The sequence below is a fragment of the Triturus cristatus genome, chromosome 4_1, assembly GCF_964204655.1.
Source record: "Triturus cristatus chromosome 4_1, aTriCri1.1, whole genome shotgun sequence".
NCBI lineage: Eukaryota > Metazoa > Chordata > Amphibia > Caudata > Salamandridae > Triturus > Triturus cristatus.
This window is the reverse complement of record NC_140585.1, coordinates 1,139,112,062-1,139,128,561: the sequence shown is the minus strand read 5'-3', so window position 1 is coordinate 1,139,128,561 and position 16,500 is coordinate 1,139,112,062. Positions and strand designations below refer to the sequence as shown.

At 44.5% G+C, this 16,500-nt stretch overlaps 1 protein-coding gene across 2 annotated transcripts in view; it reads left to right on the top strand.

Annotated features, from left to right (window-relative positions):
* LOC146856185 (coagulation factor XI-like) overlaps positions 1 to 16,500 on the top strand; it is a 117,634-nt gene that overhangs the window by 70,161 nt on the left and 30,973 nt on the right. For both annotated transcript variants that reach the window (XM_085654238.1, XM_085654237.1), the window contains exons 3-4: positions 8,146 to 8,293; positions 13,142 to 13,251. In XM_085654238.1, the coding sequence (XP_085510364.1) occupies positions 8,146 to 8,293; positions 13,142 to 13,251 (258 nt within the window). The remainder of the gene's footprint in view (positions 1 to 8,145; positions 8,294 to 13,141; positions 13,252 to 16,500) is intronic.

Here is a 16,500-nt window from a genome sequence, read left to right as displayed (position 1 = left end):
CGGATTCCCCCGCGGTGCTGAAGGGTTCGAGCGCGGGCGGGGCCATGACAGAACGGTTCCGTCATGAGCACAGCTCAACCGATGCTCATGACAGAACCGTTCCGTCATGAGCATGGAAGGGGTTAAAGATGACTTTTTTCCTCTCTGTTTATATATTCACATCTCAGGTTGCTTTAAGGTTTCTCAGATTTGTGGTCTTATATTTTGCTGTTACACTCGAACACTAAACTTATTTCACTCTCCTTTGGTCTGCGTAATTCTCTGATAACCGTCTTCACCTCAAGGCACCTCTTATAATAAAGTGTGTTTGTTCTGTATTTCTATAGTCTCAAAGGCTTTACTGTACAAATGTACATACCTCAAAATTATGGCACTATGACTTAGCCTATTTGAGATTCAAATTCATGAACGGAACATAAAAAAGTCTTCTCTTTTGATCTCACTGTATCTTCTCTCACTCTCTCCATCTCAAGTCTTCTTCTCTTCTTAGTTCTCTCACCCTTCGTCTTTCTTTCTCCCTCTGCCTCACTTACTCATAATTTTATTTAGCTCCTTCTCATTATCTTGCTCCTCCTCTGTTTTACGTTCTGTTTTTCCTCTTTCTTCACCCCTTATGCTCTGCTTCATCTGTCACCTAATCATTTTTAGGTATTGCGCCTAGCGTTGCAGTGCGTAGCACTGCTTGCGCAGCGAGAGACCTCTTGGAGGGGGTTTGATAATCGACCTAGGAATCGCACACGCTCGTGCATGTGCTTTTCCTTTTGTGGCACGCTGTTGAACTTTGCGTGCTTCTTGTAATGAAAGTCAGCACGCAATAGGCCAAAGGCGGATGCATTGCTCCGCCCATGGCCTATTGGTGTCTATTACGCGCTCCGACCGTCATGTGATTTCAATTATCGTGCCCAGACATGGGCACGATAATTGAAACCACATGGCTCGCAGTGGCGCGCGCGCACCCACCACTTGCTTCCTTCTTTTTTTTTTGGGATCCATTTTACAGGGAAGCGTGGTGCAGTAGCGCGAACGATATTAAAAGACTGCAAAGCTCTGTACAAGTTTGAAGGTAGTGACAGTAAATGTAAGTGGGGTGACTTCTGAGAGGGAGTTTGGGCTATTTAGAATGTAATGCATGACTCGACGCCTCGCCACGGGTAGTAAGTGCTATGTAAATGCAATTAAAACTGTGAGTGCAGCTGGAAGTGTGCGACGCACTGGTTCCTATTGTTTGATGTTTTTGGAGATGCGTTGCCTTCAGTGTTTCTTTGCCTCCTATTCCTTTGGTCTTGGACACTTCATTAGCCTGAATGTGCCTCATCTACTTTCTTGCCGGCGCGCTTTCTGTTCTCTGATTCTTAACACCTCATCCTCTGTCCTCACAGTGAGGCGCTGTGCTACAGGCTGGGGAGACCGGAGCAGAAGCCTTTTACCAATGTAAATCAGTGACCATCAGATATGCAGCTGGCCATGGACCTTATACTTGGGTGACTGTTACAGGGACTAGTGCTCCTGACAACAATAAGAATAGCACTGATGATACCAATGGGACTAGTGCCCATGACCACAATGAGAATAGCGCTGATGATACCAATGGGACTAGTGCCCATGACAACAATGAGAATAGCGCTGATACAAATGGGACTAGTGCCCATGACAACAATGAGAATAGCGCTGATGATACCAATGGGACTAGTGCCCAGGACAACAATGAGAATAGCGCTGATGATGCCAATGGGACTAGCGCCCATGACAACAATGAGAATAGCGCTGATGATACCAATGGGACTAGTGTCCATGACAACAATGAGAATAGCGCTGATGATACCAATGGGACTAGTGCTCCTGATAACAATGAGAATAGCACTGATGATACCAATGGGACTAGTGCCAATGCCAACAATGAGTAAAAGCGCTGATGATACCAATGGGACTAGTGCCCATGACAACCATGAGATTAGCGCTGATGATACCAATAGGACTAGTGCCCATGCCAACAATGAGACTAGCGCTGATGCCAACAATGAGAATAGCGCTGATGATACCAATGGGACTAGTGACCATGATGACAATGAGAATAGCGCTGATGATACCAATGGGACTAGTGCTCCTGACAACAATGAGCATAGCACTGATGATACCAATGGGACTAGTGCCGAGGCCAACAATGAGAATAGCACTGATAACCATGGGACTAGTGCCCATGACAACAATGAGAATAGCGCTGATGATAAAAACGGGACTAGTGGTGATGATAACTATGAAAATAACTCTGATAACCATGGGACTAGTGCCTGTGACAACAAAGAGAACATGAGAATAGCACTGATAACAATGGGACTAGTGCCCATGACAACAATGAGAATAGCACTGATAACCATGGGACTAGTGCCCATGACAACAATGAGAATAGCGCTGATGATACCAATGGGACTAGTGCCGATGCCAACAATGAGAATAGCACTGATGATAAAAACGGGACTAGTGGTGATGATAACAATGAAAATAGCTCTGATGATAACATTGGGACTAGTGTTAACAAGAACAATGAGACTAGTGCTGCTGACCACACTAATAACAACAACGAGACTAATGCCGATGACAACAACGAGACTAGTGCTGATGACGACAACGAGACTAGTGCCGATGACGACAATGAGACTAGTGCTGATGGCAAAACTGCATGATTAAGAGACTGTTACTCAGGGTCCGCACTGCTCATTCATAGGAGACACTATCCTGGACTCACATGCCTCTCATCAGTGTGCACACTGGTCTTTAACCATATTCCTCCAACAGATTCTAGCACATTATTACAGGTTAATGTATTCCTTGTGAGGCCTCCTGACTCCTGCCATTGGGATTTAAGTTCTGCCACTTTGTTGATTATAATTCCAGTGCTGGAGCATTGTGCTTTTGGTAACACGAAGCCATCTGGTGCTTTACCTGTACTTGTTTGCTTTTGTGAGTAACGTTAAAAGAGCCAGTATGCGCTGTGGAAAGGGCTTTTTGGTAACCAGCATTTGCAATGCAATATGTCTCGCATTTACGCGAGTTTGACCTATTGGCATTGTAAATGACAATGACTTTTATTTATGTTTCAAAAACCAAAACATAAATAAAAGGCAATGTCATTTACAATAAAAATAGCTCAAACTCTCGCAAATGTGAGACCTATTCCATTGCAAATGCTTGTTTTTCATCTGGCTTTTCACATTTGTTTCCCCTCATATTGTTACATTTCTCAATCCTCTTTCCATTCTCTCATTTTCTTGCTATGACGGACGCACTCTCAGCTCTAATTTCATCTTCCACTCTCTTATATTTCTCTCTGAGAGTTCAGACTTTGTGTGGACATCTCGCTTTGCACTTGAGAATGAAACTATAAAATAGGGCTGGAATCCCATACCGGAGTAATATGTTAAATAACTCCAAGGACTGCATCCAATCATGGATAGGCAGCATTCTAATATAACAATGCATATAGGTTTTAACATAATGCCATCTGAAAAATACAAATTGCAGCATTATTGCCCCTACATTGAAATATGCACTGGCCTTTGTCCTCTGCAGTGTTTACTATGGAGCTGAGGTCAAGGAACCTTTCTCCAGCACAAGTGTTATGTCATGTTATGTTAGAAGAACTTCTATAGCGCACGACTCACCCGGGGGCATCTCGGCGCTTGCTAAAGTTATCCCAAAAGACTGGAAAGGGAACAGGTGATGTTTGTTTAAAAAAGGAAAGCTTTCAATTGTTTCCTAAAGGTGGTATACACTGTAATTCTACGAAGAAAGTCTGGAAGCTCATTCCAGTATCTGGGCGCCAAGTATGAAAAGGACTTTCCTCCAGAGCGGCATAGCCTGATGCGTGGCACTTGTAAAAGAGCCCACGCACCAGACCGCAGATTTCTAATAGGAGCATGCTTAACAAGTCTCTTTTTGAAGATATCTAGGGCCTCTACCACTGAGTGCCGAATACGTAAGGCAGCAGATCTTAAAAAACGATCTTTTCCTCAATGATAGCCAGTGGAGTTCTCGAAGCAAAGGGCCCGATGCGGAACCTGCTGGGCGGTTCATAACCATCCTAGCTGCCGTATTTTGAATGACCTGGAGTTTACTCAACAAGGTCTCTCCTGCCCCGGCCAGTAGGGCATTGCCATAGTCCAGGCGACTGATGACCATTGCCTGGACCAAGGTTTCACGAATAGTGGGCAGAAAAGGAAGAATTTTACGCAACAAACGCAGGCTATAATAGCAAGAGCTCGTAATTGCAGCTATGTGGTCCCTCATAGATAGAGCCTGATCTAATTTTAGACCCAGATTTTTTACACATAGAGTCGGAGTAGGGACAACTCCCAATTCGGCTGGCCACCAGTCATCTGACCAGCTGACAGTTGCTTTACCTATCAGCATTAGCTCGGTCTTGCCAGGGTTCAGCTGGAGACAGTTCCGAGACATCCAATTTGAAATTTCGAGCATTCCTCTGGCAAAACGAGCTTTCTCTACAACTAAGTCCAAACCAACCGGGAAAATTAGCAGAGTATCATCAGCATAAGTGATTATTTCAAAGCCCAATTTTTCCACTATCCCAGCTAACTGAGACATATAGATATTAAATAGGGTCGGACTTAGGCACGATCCCTGGGGTACGCCTTTGTCTAAAGAGATTGAATCTGACAAGTGTGGCCCGAGCATGATTGTCTGAGATCTACCGGTCATAAAATTACGTAGCCAGTTTTAGGCTCTACCCTGAATACCACAGGATTCCAATCTCTCTGCTAGCACTTCGTGGGAGATGGTATCGAAGGCTGCGGAGAGATCCAGCAGAATCAGTATTGCCGAGCCCCCTACATCCATTTGTAACCTTAGCGAATCCATAACTGCCACAATTGCAGTCTCGGTGCTGTAGCCCGGTCGAAAACCCGATTGTGAAGTGTCCAATATTTCATTTGATTCTAGATATTGGCTTAGTTGTTTGTTTACCATGCCTTCCAGTGCTTTCCCCAATAAAGGCAAAAGAGAGATCGGGCGGTAATTGCCAAGTTCCTGCGGGTCAGCCGTAGGTTTCTTCAGGATGGGACACACAAAAGTCTCCTTCCATATTTTTGGAATATTCCCTGATTGAATTGATAGGTTGTATAGTTGGAGAATAACAGGCGCACAACTGGCTGCTAACATAGCCATCGTTTTGGGAGGGCAAAGATCAGTTGGCGAGCCAGATTTGGCTGAAGCGAGTGCATTGGAGACTTCCTCGAGAGTAATTGGGGCAAAACACTCTAAAGTGCAGCCTGTCCTTCTTTCCAGCTCCCTACAACCAAAAGCACCATGGGGTGGCTCACTTTGAGATGGAAAGTTTGCATAGATTCTGGCAATCTTGTCTTGAAAGTAACTAGCTAACTGGTTACAGAAGTCCTGTGTTTCCACAGGGGATTGACTGCTGGCTCGAGGAGAGACAAATTCTTTAACTATACCAAGGAGCGCCTTAGGAGTATTTGCCGCGCCTTTAATTTGATTGCGAATAAATTGGCGTCTTGCCCGTTTTAAGTTAAGATGATAGGAGGTCAAAGAAAGTTTATATAGCCTTCTATCTTGGATTTCTTTGCTGACACGCCAGACTCTTTCTAATCTTTTACATTTAGACTTTTTTCGGACCTAAGCTCAGTGGTGTACCAGGGGGCAGACGGGCGGTTTGACCGCAAAGTCATGTTCTTTTTAGGAATGACTGCATCCTAGGCAATAGAGAACGCCCTATTGAAGTCCTCTAACGTTAACACATTACCCATCTCCATTTTTCCTTTCTCCAGGTGAAAGGCCTCCTCAAAGCCTTCAACTGTGAGATTACGCCAAGATCTGAGCTTTAACTGTTTCTTTGCCAGACTAGGGGCGGTAGACTTAGGGCAGCCTCACTCGACCGCAAAGTTAACCATCGCATGGTCTGACCATATAAGCGGCTCTGGAGGGCTACAAACTAAGTTGTTTATGTTGGCAAAAATTAGAACTAGCGTGTGACCAGCATTATGAGTCGGCCCAAATCACTCTTTGGATCAGGCCAAGCAATTCAAGGGCAGACATGAGGTAGTTCACCTCCGGACTCGTAAGGTCTTCGCCATAGAAGTTAAAATCTCCCAATAGGAGGAACTTATTTGCGGCGAGCACATGCATAGCAATTAGTTCGATCCGTTTGTCTGTAAACTCAGACTTCGAGCCCGGAGGACGATATAGTAGGGCTCCATTCCAACTATCATTGGGGAAGGTAACAATTTTAAAAATACCTATTTCCATGTTGTCATTTCTAAATGTAGATATCCAATTTATTTTGAGGTGCTTTTTATGAGCTATAGCAATCCCCCAGCCCATCTTACCCTCTCTGTCCCAAATGGACTGCTGTGAATCTAAGCACGTTTAATACATTGTGTTAATGAGCTCTGGCATCCCCAAAAAATGGAAAAGACTTTGCACACTGGAAGGGACTGTATGTACAGTAACAAACATTAATTTAATGGCAAGTAAGTGTCTAAGGTTCAAGAACAGAAGCCCTCACATTCATTCACCCTGGAAAATCACTTTGTCTTTAATGTGTTTATTTCAACTTTCCACTACTGGTTCCTTTTTATAAGTTCTTCTAGCTTTTTGGGGAAAATATGTATCTAGCTTGGGAGTGGTGAGCAGGACCGGCTTTAGTGCAGTGCAAGTGGTGCAGCCACACTAGGCGCTGACCTAGAGAGGGCACTGTACTCAGGAGGGGCGCTGTGCTTAGCAGCTTCTTGCAATTTTAAAAACACCTGATGCAGAGTTTCTTGCGCATCCAGCTTTCGGGCAGCAATAAAAATGTCAAAATAACTCTTGTAATTAATGTTCCTGCTAGAGAAATTGATCAGGGTTGTGTGTAGTGGCAGTTTTGACTCGCCATAAAGTAGCACAGAGTGTTAATATGCCTGCTGCAAACAACAGATCTGTATTTTATTAGGCTAGGTGAGTGGGTTAGTAAAGCCACCCTTTTAACAGTGCTTCAAAACAAATTAAATGTGATAGGGGCTATGGAGAGATGAGGGGCACTTTTGCCAGATGGTAGTGAGGGAATTCTAGGAGGAGGTCATTGGATGAGGGGTGCCAAAAAAGACTGTAGCACAAGGCACCACCAGAGCTAAAGCCGGACCTGGTGGTGAGTGACGAACTGAAAGCATTGCATGTGATGAGAGTGCTTACCCTGCCTTCTCAGCACCTCCTCTAAAGTGTCTTGAGTATGAACTGCTCTGTCATTGGATGGCTGATGCTGCACTAGTCGCTTATAAAGAATCACAACCCCTGACAAGCAGCCAGAGCACGATTGCAATACTGCCTCTCAGAAATAATCTACAAATTAAACCACTGATCATCTGATGTCACGCTGTGGCTGGTCTGTGTGTTTTTTTTCCCTCTACCTGTCCTTCCAGTTTCTTTCTCTCCAGCGAGTGGAAACAGAGGTTGGTGCAGGGCAGATACAAGGAAAAACACATATCTGAGAAGCTCACAAGTTAAAATAAATGCAGTCCTCACAGGCAAGATGCCCCCTCCCATTGCTCCTAAACCCTGGTGTCACTGCACTGGCTGCACCACTGATGGCTCTGCCCCTGATGTTGTACCTTCCAATGCGTCCCATTAGAGTCCTGCTCCTGGAGCTGCAAATCTTCTCCTGCCTCGTCCCTTCTCATAGGAGCTGCGCCGTGTGAAGAATGATCTCTCTGAGGCCCCCCCACCCTTGTCGGGGTCCTGGCGGCTCTGACTGAAGAGTTGGTACTTTGGTTCTCTTCAGCCCTGGATCCCCGCGGGGAGCTCAGAGCAGGCTGCACACTGCTTCAGAGTTAGACACAGCTGTGTACATATGAGCTGAGGGTGCCCCCCCTTCATGTACTGAAGACTGGGCCCCCCCCCACACCACGGGGATTGCAGGGGTGTTTGTTATGCCACTTGTACCTACATCTTTCAGTATGTTCCATATTATCTGCTTTTAAGTCTTCTGTGCTTCCAGAGGGTGAGTTAATATGTTGACTGAGGTTCTTTAAACTACAAATGAAAATGTGCTATTGTCTGGTTTTCCTGTTTGTCCTAAACATTTATTTTTATATAGGGTCCTGTGTTCTTTCATAATATAAATGTCTCTCTCTGTTTTAGATCCTACTCTCTTAGAGAATGTGGACTTTCCTGGAAGTGACCTTGAGAGAATCTTGACTCCAGATGCGGCATGCTGCCAGATTTACTGCACTGCCCATTCTCGATGCACATTTTTCACCTTTGTTTTAAAGCATCGCGAAATTCCAAGGTATCTGTTTTATAATGTGTATTTATGGGTATATTGGCTGTTGAACAAGAAAGACATATTACTGGTCTCTAACATGATAGCAGAATTGCAAACTTATATAAGCAGGCCCTTAGGAGGAGAGTATGGAAGTCCCAAAACCAAACTAATTCCTGGGTGCAGCTTTTTGCACCCAATTCTCTGCAAGGTGCAGAAAGGCGGGGGATAACAGGTGCAAAGTATGTTTGCACCTCCTCTGTTTGCATCATATATATATTCTGTACAGGGAGACGTTAGTTGATGTCATCAAGTTGGATGTCTGTGTGGACCGGTACACCGAATGATACCTGCAGTTGTTGTGCACCACAGACCTTTTAATTGTTAATGGCTAGTTTTAAGTGGGCTTTGTAAGAGGCAGATAGCCAACAAGGGCATGGAGAAGGTATAGATCTGAGTTCCATTCCTTCCTAGGTGAAACTAAATGATTTCAAGGCACTGCAGCTACCTCCCCCCCCCCCCCCACCCCCCAGAGAAGGGTTTACCCCTATTGATCGCTGATACCCTTGGCTAACTTTAGACACCCAAAGATATGGCAAAAGTGGGCTGGAGTAGTGAAGTGACTGCATGAATCCTCGTAGCTGCCATTTTGGTTTCAAGGAGCAGCAGGGAAATTTGGGATCCGAAGTGCTGAAGACACAGGTAGAGACAGCATCACACACAGCCAGTCTGATCAGGATTCTGGTGCCCATGGCACTGCGGAAGGGGGGAGCGTCCTGGCAATGGTCAGTTTGACACACAGGGGAGGAACCGGGCTAGTGAGGGTGTGCCTCTTCCTCCTTGCATAGAGGCCGGTTCTGACCAGAGGGACCCGTACATAGTGTGGAATCAGCAGCACGAAATTAAGGAAAAGGTGTGCAGAGACAAGCCACCGTGCAGGAACTTGCCTATGAGCCCAGTGGCCTTCGTCTCTGATTCTGCCAACAGGGTAAGTTAGTGAGCCACGTCATCGTTCTACCAGTCTTGTCACGTTCCGCATTCGCTCTTGTTATGTATGCTCTGTACTCGTATGCGTGCTGTTATTCCTCAAACATGAAGAATTTCTCCCTTTCTGCTCAGTCATTCTTGAGATGCCAGTGTTCCCTCATTTAGTAGCTCGAACTATGTTAAGAGGTGCTCCTGGTGTGCAATCTCAGCATGAAGCTGCGCCCAAGTCCCCACCACTGTTGATATGCAGTGACCGCATGCTACTAATTTAAATGCCTCCAATTCTGTTAGTCAAGAAGAAGCAGCCCCATGTTCTCCCTTAAGTAATTACAGATCATGTCCCTCAGTGCAAACCTGAAGACTAGGTCGGCAAATGTTGTAGTGTTGAGTTTCGAGGTCGGAATGCTAGGTCTGGTCATCTTCCAGTCAAGATTATGTGGTCCGTCAGCTAGATTGCCGACTTTGGTGCTGGAAACCAAGGTTCACTAGGGCTATGTCTTTGCCATTTAACTTGACTGCAAATATCACATCTACCTTCTGGCAGTGCTTAATTTGTAAAAAAAAAGAGTGCTGATGCTGAAAATGTTGCCATGGAGGCCACAACTCACATCTACCTCCGGTGTACCCAACTTTAAACTCTCGCAGTGCCGCAATCTCTATCCTGTAACCATGCTCTGCTGTCTGTTCTTTAAGTCATGTATTTTACTTCTTTACCTACACCGACAGATGAGTGCAAAAACAAAATGCAAGTAATATTGAGCCCACCACCTGCAGGGTCAGGAATCGTAGCCCAGGCCCTGTGAGAAGAGCTGGTGCTGAGCACCGGAAAGCACCATCTCCAATTAAGCACTGACTTCTGGGTGTATCTCTATCTGTGAGAGGAACAGGGTCCTGGAAAGAATCCAAGCCAGCATCCCTCTAGTGAGTAATGAGTACAGAGGAGCAAAGATTTTCCCCCTCCAGCACCAGGTTATATTCTTTTGTTAAGTGAGTCTCCTGGAGGAAGGCAATTTAGACCCTCCATCATTTAAGATATGACTGGACCTTGTGTCTCTTGGAAGAGGACTTCCTGGGGAGCACCTCTACAGTGGTAGTAGTGCTAGCCATCGGGGCTAGAGTCAGTCTGAGTGAGTTGTATCCAACATGCGGCCATCTCCATACCTCCCTCCAGTAGGACATGTGTAGGAATGAAGCAAACATCCAATTATTTGATGAATGGAAACTTCTACAGTTTCCCCCCACCCCAACAACCCCCACCACCACTACGCCTCCCCGGGAAGTCCTTCAATAACACTCCATCCAAACAATAATAAACCATAGCATTAACGCTTCTCTAGTGAGATCTGATGGGACTGTCATTTGAGTTTAGGGCGGGGGAGTAAACCCTCTTAGTGCTGGGATCTAGAGTTTGGGTCCCCCTTCCTCCCCCCCACCCCCCACCCCCCTGTCCCAAGCACTCGCACATAAACAAGCCATGCAGAAGGCAATTGAGTTGGTGTCGCAGATATGAGGAGGGGTCTTTCCAGCAGATCTCCTGAGTGCAGCTTACTCTTTCACAGCAGGCAAGACTGGAATATTGTACTGTCAAATGTCATCCACCGATTTAGGTGTGATCTCAGGCAGATGGATGCAGGAGCTAGGGATACTGTCCACACCAGACCCAGAGTCCTCGACTCAAGGGACTGCACCTCCATGGTCTCCCTTGCTGTGCCCCATCAGAGCAGATGTTGCAAGAGCCTGGCCTCTGCCCAAGCTTGTTACACTGGGCCCTCTGCTTTCTTCCAACTGGAGGGAACCCATTTGAATCTCCACAGTATGGGGATACCTTTCCTATGGTCTGGACTGCATTGGAGCACCTGGGTGTGAAGCCATTCCTATGCTGCAGTGTGGGGTTTTTAAAAAAACAGACTTTTCATTCTGCTGTACGCTGAGCTTGGCAGGAACAAAGCATATGGAATATCTAGATCTCGCAGCCTCTCTATGATGGGTATAAAGGATATCATAGGAAGTCGGAAGTCGTGACGGCTACTGTGGAGTTAAAACATTATTATTTTTTTTTTAAATTAACTTTAGTATTTTCCACTTGGAAGGGGCCCGCAATGCAGCAATGTGGCTTGAAGCTGGGACCACCACTGTGGGTGACCTGTATGAATCATGCGGTCTCCACCCATTTGATATAAAGTCCAAATGTATATCTATTGCACAGTTTGTGGCATAAATGTTCCTCATCCTGGAGTCTCCTTTGAGGCGCTGCAGAACATGGGAATCTGAAATACACAGGAACTTACACCTTAGCTGACACCAGGGATCAGAAGGAAGGCTCTTACTTTGCTGTATTGGGAAAGCCTACACACAGGCAAGGTGTCACTGTGTGGGATTAGAAGCCTATGACCCTCACGGGTGAGTAGCGCGCTCTATAAATTCTATGATTGATTGATTGATTGATTGTGGTCTAGGGACATTGAGAGTTAAGAGATGACGATTGGAGTAGGTTGGTGGTCTGTTTGCTGGAGGTATCTCCTAATGCCAGGGTCAAACTGCTGCAATTTTATTTTCTACGTCGCACTTACAAGGCAACTCCCGTATTTTGTATGATTTATAGCAGTGTCTCTGTAATTTGGCCCAAATGTCACCCAGAAGAGGGAAACCTCATCCATACAGTGTGGGAATGCCCAGTGGTGTGGAGCTATTGAGCAATTAATCTCATCTTGATTGGCCAGAACATCGCAGTGTACGTGATTGCCCCCTGTAAGCTGTGGCCCTTTTATTGGCTTACCAAGAGCTTGCCGTGGCCGGTAAGTCTGCTTTGCTGCCTCTATGGACTGGGTTTCTAGATTGATACGGGAGATCATTTGCTTAAGGTTGTTAGACATTCTGTTTGCAGACCTCTGACTGGGCGGTTTGGGTGCTGTTTACCTACAGCAATGAAATGTTTGTGGATGTGAATACTCTTTGGAGCTCAGAGGGTGGTCATGAAGTGTATTTAACTTCAGTGAAGTCTGAAGTGCCACTTCACATACACAAGTTCAGCTGTGCACAAGGGCGAGGAAGCCCAGGGCATATGTAAGTGCCATACAGTTGATTGCAAAATGTTCATAATATGATATATTGGAGTTTGAGTAGTTCTGCGGCACATCATTCCACTTTACTCATGTCTGGGTGTGCGACTCATACACTGAGTTGAACCTCGGTACCATGTGTTGAAGGGGCACAGGATACATACATAAGTTCCGTACATAGTTTAGTGCAAATAGATGTATAATTGTAAGTTGATAATATGTGTGTGGTCCATCAGGCACTTTAATTTATGAATCCCCTTTGGGATACACTGTTTGTGTGTAACCTCTTTGGCTAGACTTTCTTTACAATGATAATGTATGTTCTAAACATAAAAAAATTACACAGAGTCCCACTTTTTCACATGAAAACCCTAACACACCATTTAAACAACTGTCGCATGTACGCCATAACACCCCATCCAGACACATGAATGACCACTTATGCACAGAGTCCTCCGTGACAAAATACAAACAACACCCCAATTCCCTTCCTGCACTCATTCATGGAGATACTTACACAGCTCACATAGGCAAACATGCACAAACCTACCCATGTTCTTTGAAACAAGCAACCAAACAGACCATCCATAAACAGGCCAACACCATTGGATAGAATTTATCTTCACACTATAGTTAGACAGTTGAAAACTATATATCGTACCATTCTAATTGTTTTTAATGTTTGTACTGCCAATATGATTGAGTTTAAGAATGTAAGAGGTTGTAGCGTAGTAAACATAAGTTGACTGTCGAGTACACATTTTCACAAAGTGCTTGATTTTAGGGCTACAGTTCCATCAATAATCATGTATAATTTCTTTCTTTGCAGCTATTCCTGTTTTCTGAAATTCACAGACAATGGTCTTCCATTAAGGAGAACCACTCTGGCAAATGCTGTGTCTGGGTTTCGTTTATCCACAGTTGACCCCAACACACATAGTACGTATTGTATAAATGAATGCTTCCCATTGGAATCATCTGTCCAATCTGTTTTTATTTTTTTATTAGATGAAGGATGCAAATCAGAGAAGCGTGTGCATAGTAACAACTTCAGTGTCATCACCATTCATCCTTACGAGGTTGTAGTCTGAAAACAGTTTCTACAATTTTTATATATTTGGTAACATTGTTGTTTTGTGCATAGCAAACATATATTCTAAACACATGATCTTAGATGTTTAACAATACTTTCTATTCATTTGTTTCATTCTTTTTCTATGTATTTTGTTTCAGTATACATATTACTATTTGCATCTATATGTTAAAAAAAAACCTCTAGACTGAGTTGTATTCCTTAATTCTTGATTCTTTATTTTATTCTTCATTCTAGATGATTCGAACATACCTTGTAAAGCAACACCTATTAATCGATCAGTCTTGAGCACAATAATTGGCCTGAGTTTTCTAATTACATGGTGTCAGTAATTTTTAAATTTGGTTAATTTTCTAAATATAAGTTCCACCTCCATACGTCAGAGAGGTCCCCAACTTCTTGTTGCAGGGATTCTGCTTATACACAGAACTATGCGTAGAACCCCAGGACCTCAGTGAATTGTGGTGTACCAGAAACTCACCTCAGAACCCAGAACCCAGTATCCGGCTAGCATAAGTGTCCCATTTGTTATCCGAGATTTAGCTCGGCGGTCCCAATGAAAAGACAACCCAGAACAAGCGACTCAGTATACTCTCAGTAATGGTGGGAATCGGAAATACCTGTTCGTATATTATTCTCACATCAGTCCACAACAAGAATCAACAGAGACACGGTGAAAATAAAAAGAGTTTATTTTTATAGACCACGTGACCTAAGATGCAGTACTTTGGCTAATACAAGCAGACAAATGATTAAAATCAAAACCATCAACATCGTTACAATTCCATAGAATATAAAAGGGGTGATCATATTATAATGACAGTGGATACTACCACCTTCCCTTTACTAAGAAGCTAATATTATTATTAGACTAACAGAAGGTCTCTTAGGCTTGAATAGGGGACCCCATACCTCAAAGATCAGCTTAGTGAAATCACATCACAGGAGCATCAGGAGTCTTCTCGCAGGAAGGCTCGTCTTCGGTCTGAATAATAAACATGATGTCTGTGATATTAAAAGCACCAACTTTCAGGTATTTGCAGCTGCTCGTGGAAAACATGCATTGTCTAACAACTCAGACTGTTTGTCACATCGTGTGCAGACCAAGGTCGCTGCGCAGAGCTCGGGATGGTAACAACAGATTGCTCTCGTGTGAGGCAAAACTCGAGTCAGCAGTTTGTTTAAGCAATAACATGTGAACGCAGTGTCGTGTGCAAAAGCAGCAAGATGGCTTTCTAACCTCTAACGTGGTTATGCTAACTTAACAATGTATGTACGTATTAAGGGAGTCCTTACTACATTCTGTATTGTTTTTAAACCACCAAAGGCAGTGCTGTTGTCCAACCTCCTCAACACAGAACCTTGAATTTCATTTTTGTTTGCCTTGGACAACCCTTTGTGAAAAATTGGGTTGTTGATTAGCTAGGTTGCGAGTCCTGGTCAAGCAGCAGCCACAGTCCCTTGCAGGGTAAACCACATAAAGTCCCTAAATTGACCTGTGCCTAATCCTGGCTAGCTTGGCACAAAAAGCAGTCCGGTGCAACTTGGAGGCAATGTGTTAAGTATTTATACAGCACACAAACCGTAATAAAGTGAAAACCCAACACAAGAAAAATCCCAAAGCAATTTAGAAAAACCATTTTAAAGTATTTGACTCCAAAATGACACAAATCCTATCAGTAGGACCAAAGTTATCAATTTGCAGTGTTTTAAGTGCAATCTAACGCCTAAAACGTCAAAGAGCTCACCACAGACATCTAGTCATGCGAGACCTGATCAAAGTCTAAAGGTCAAGACAACTGCGATGGAGTGCATTTCAAATACAAGAAGTGGGTTGTGCCCAGTCAGCGCTTACCATCGGACTTTGGAAAGAAAAGTGTCTGAGAAGGTAGAAGTTCAGCAAGGCTGCAGGAGTATCCAAAAAGGGAGCGTCTTTATCAGATGGCCGTAGAGTGAAGTCGCAAAGAGAATTTTTACCTTCAGATTTAGCCGTCATAATGGAAGTTGAAAATCCCCAGCGGGATGAAGCAGGAGGCTGTAGCTGAAGACAGTCTGTTTCACGAGGTTGATACCCCTTTGGCGAAGGACCCACTGAAATGGATTTGCTGCTGTAGAGAAGGTAGCAGGAGAAGCAGCAAAGTCTAGCTCACCGGCAATTCATGTTGGGCGGATAGACGAGCAGGTTGGTCCCGGTCTCCCGTTTCTCAAAGACCTTTTTGACTACATTTTGTTTGTCCTCAGTTTTGGAAAATGGTCCTCTTACACCCACAACCAAGGGTCCATGAGCGGACGGAGACCTCTTGGGAGTTCAGGTGTGGTCCAGGCGCGGGCAAGATGGTGGGAGGCAGTTATGTCCCAGTGGCTCTGAACAGGAGGTCAGCAAACTAGCCCTTGGAGGCACTTCTGGCAATCCTGGGTGAAGATGCAGGGCTGGCCTCTGAGGGTTGAAACAGGCTCCAAGCAGCAGCAGACTGGCAGAGTGCACAGCAGGTCACAGAAGCAGGCAGTCCTCTGAACCCCTCTGCAGGTCCAGTAGTTTATGCCCTGGTGTTCTGCCTCTAGAAGGTGGGAGAAGCTTCTGGAAAGGTTATTTGAAGTGCATGGCATTTCCTGCCTCCATTACCCTGGCTCCAAGCTAGTTTCGGTGACCATATAGGGCCGTTCAGCTTATGATGAGGAGACTGGACACAGTTGTAAGAAACTGGCTCTATATATACTGCACCAAAGTGAGGTACAGTGTGTATAGAGTCCAGGAGTCTCCAGAGGTTAGTTAGATAGAACCTTACTCTCTAAAGTGGTAGCTTGGTCGAGCAGTAAGGCAGTATCGGAGAACAGTGTAAAGCATTTGATGTACAGTCAGCAAATGGTCTCACACCCGCAAGAACTGAACTCTAGGGCCAATTGTTTTGTATAAAAAAAAATATACTGTTTTATTTCTAGAACCAAGCAAGCCTGGTACAGGTAAGCATATATATACTTTGCAGTAGTAATTGACTTGTTTGAACACAGTTCAGAAAAGCAGTATAAGTGGTACTGGTTTTGATTACAGGTTTAAGAAAGCAGTTTGCAACACATTGCAGGTATAGTACATTCAA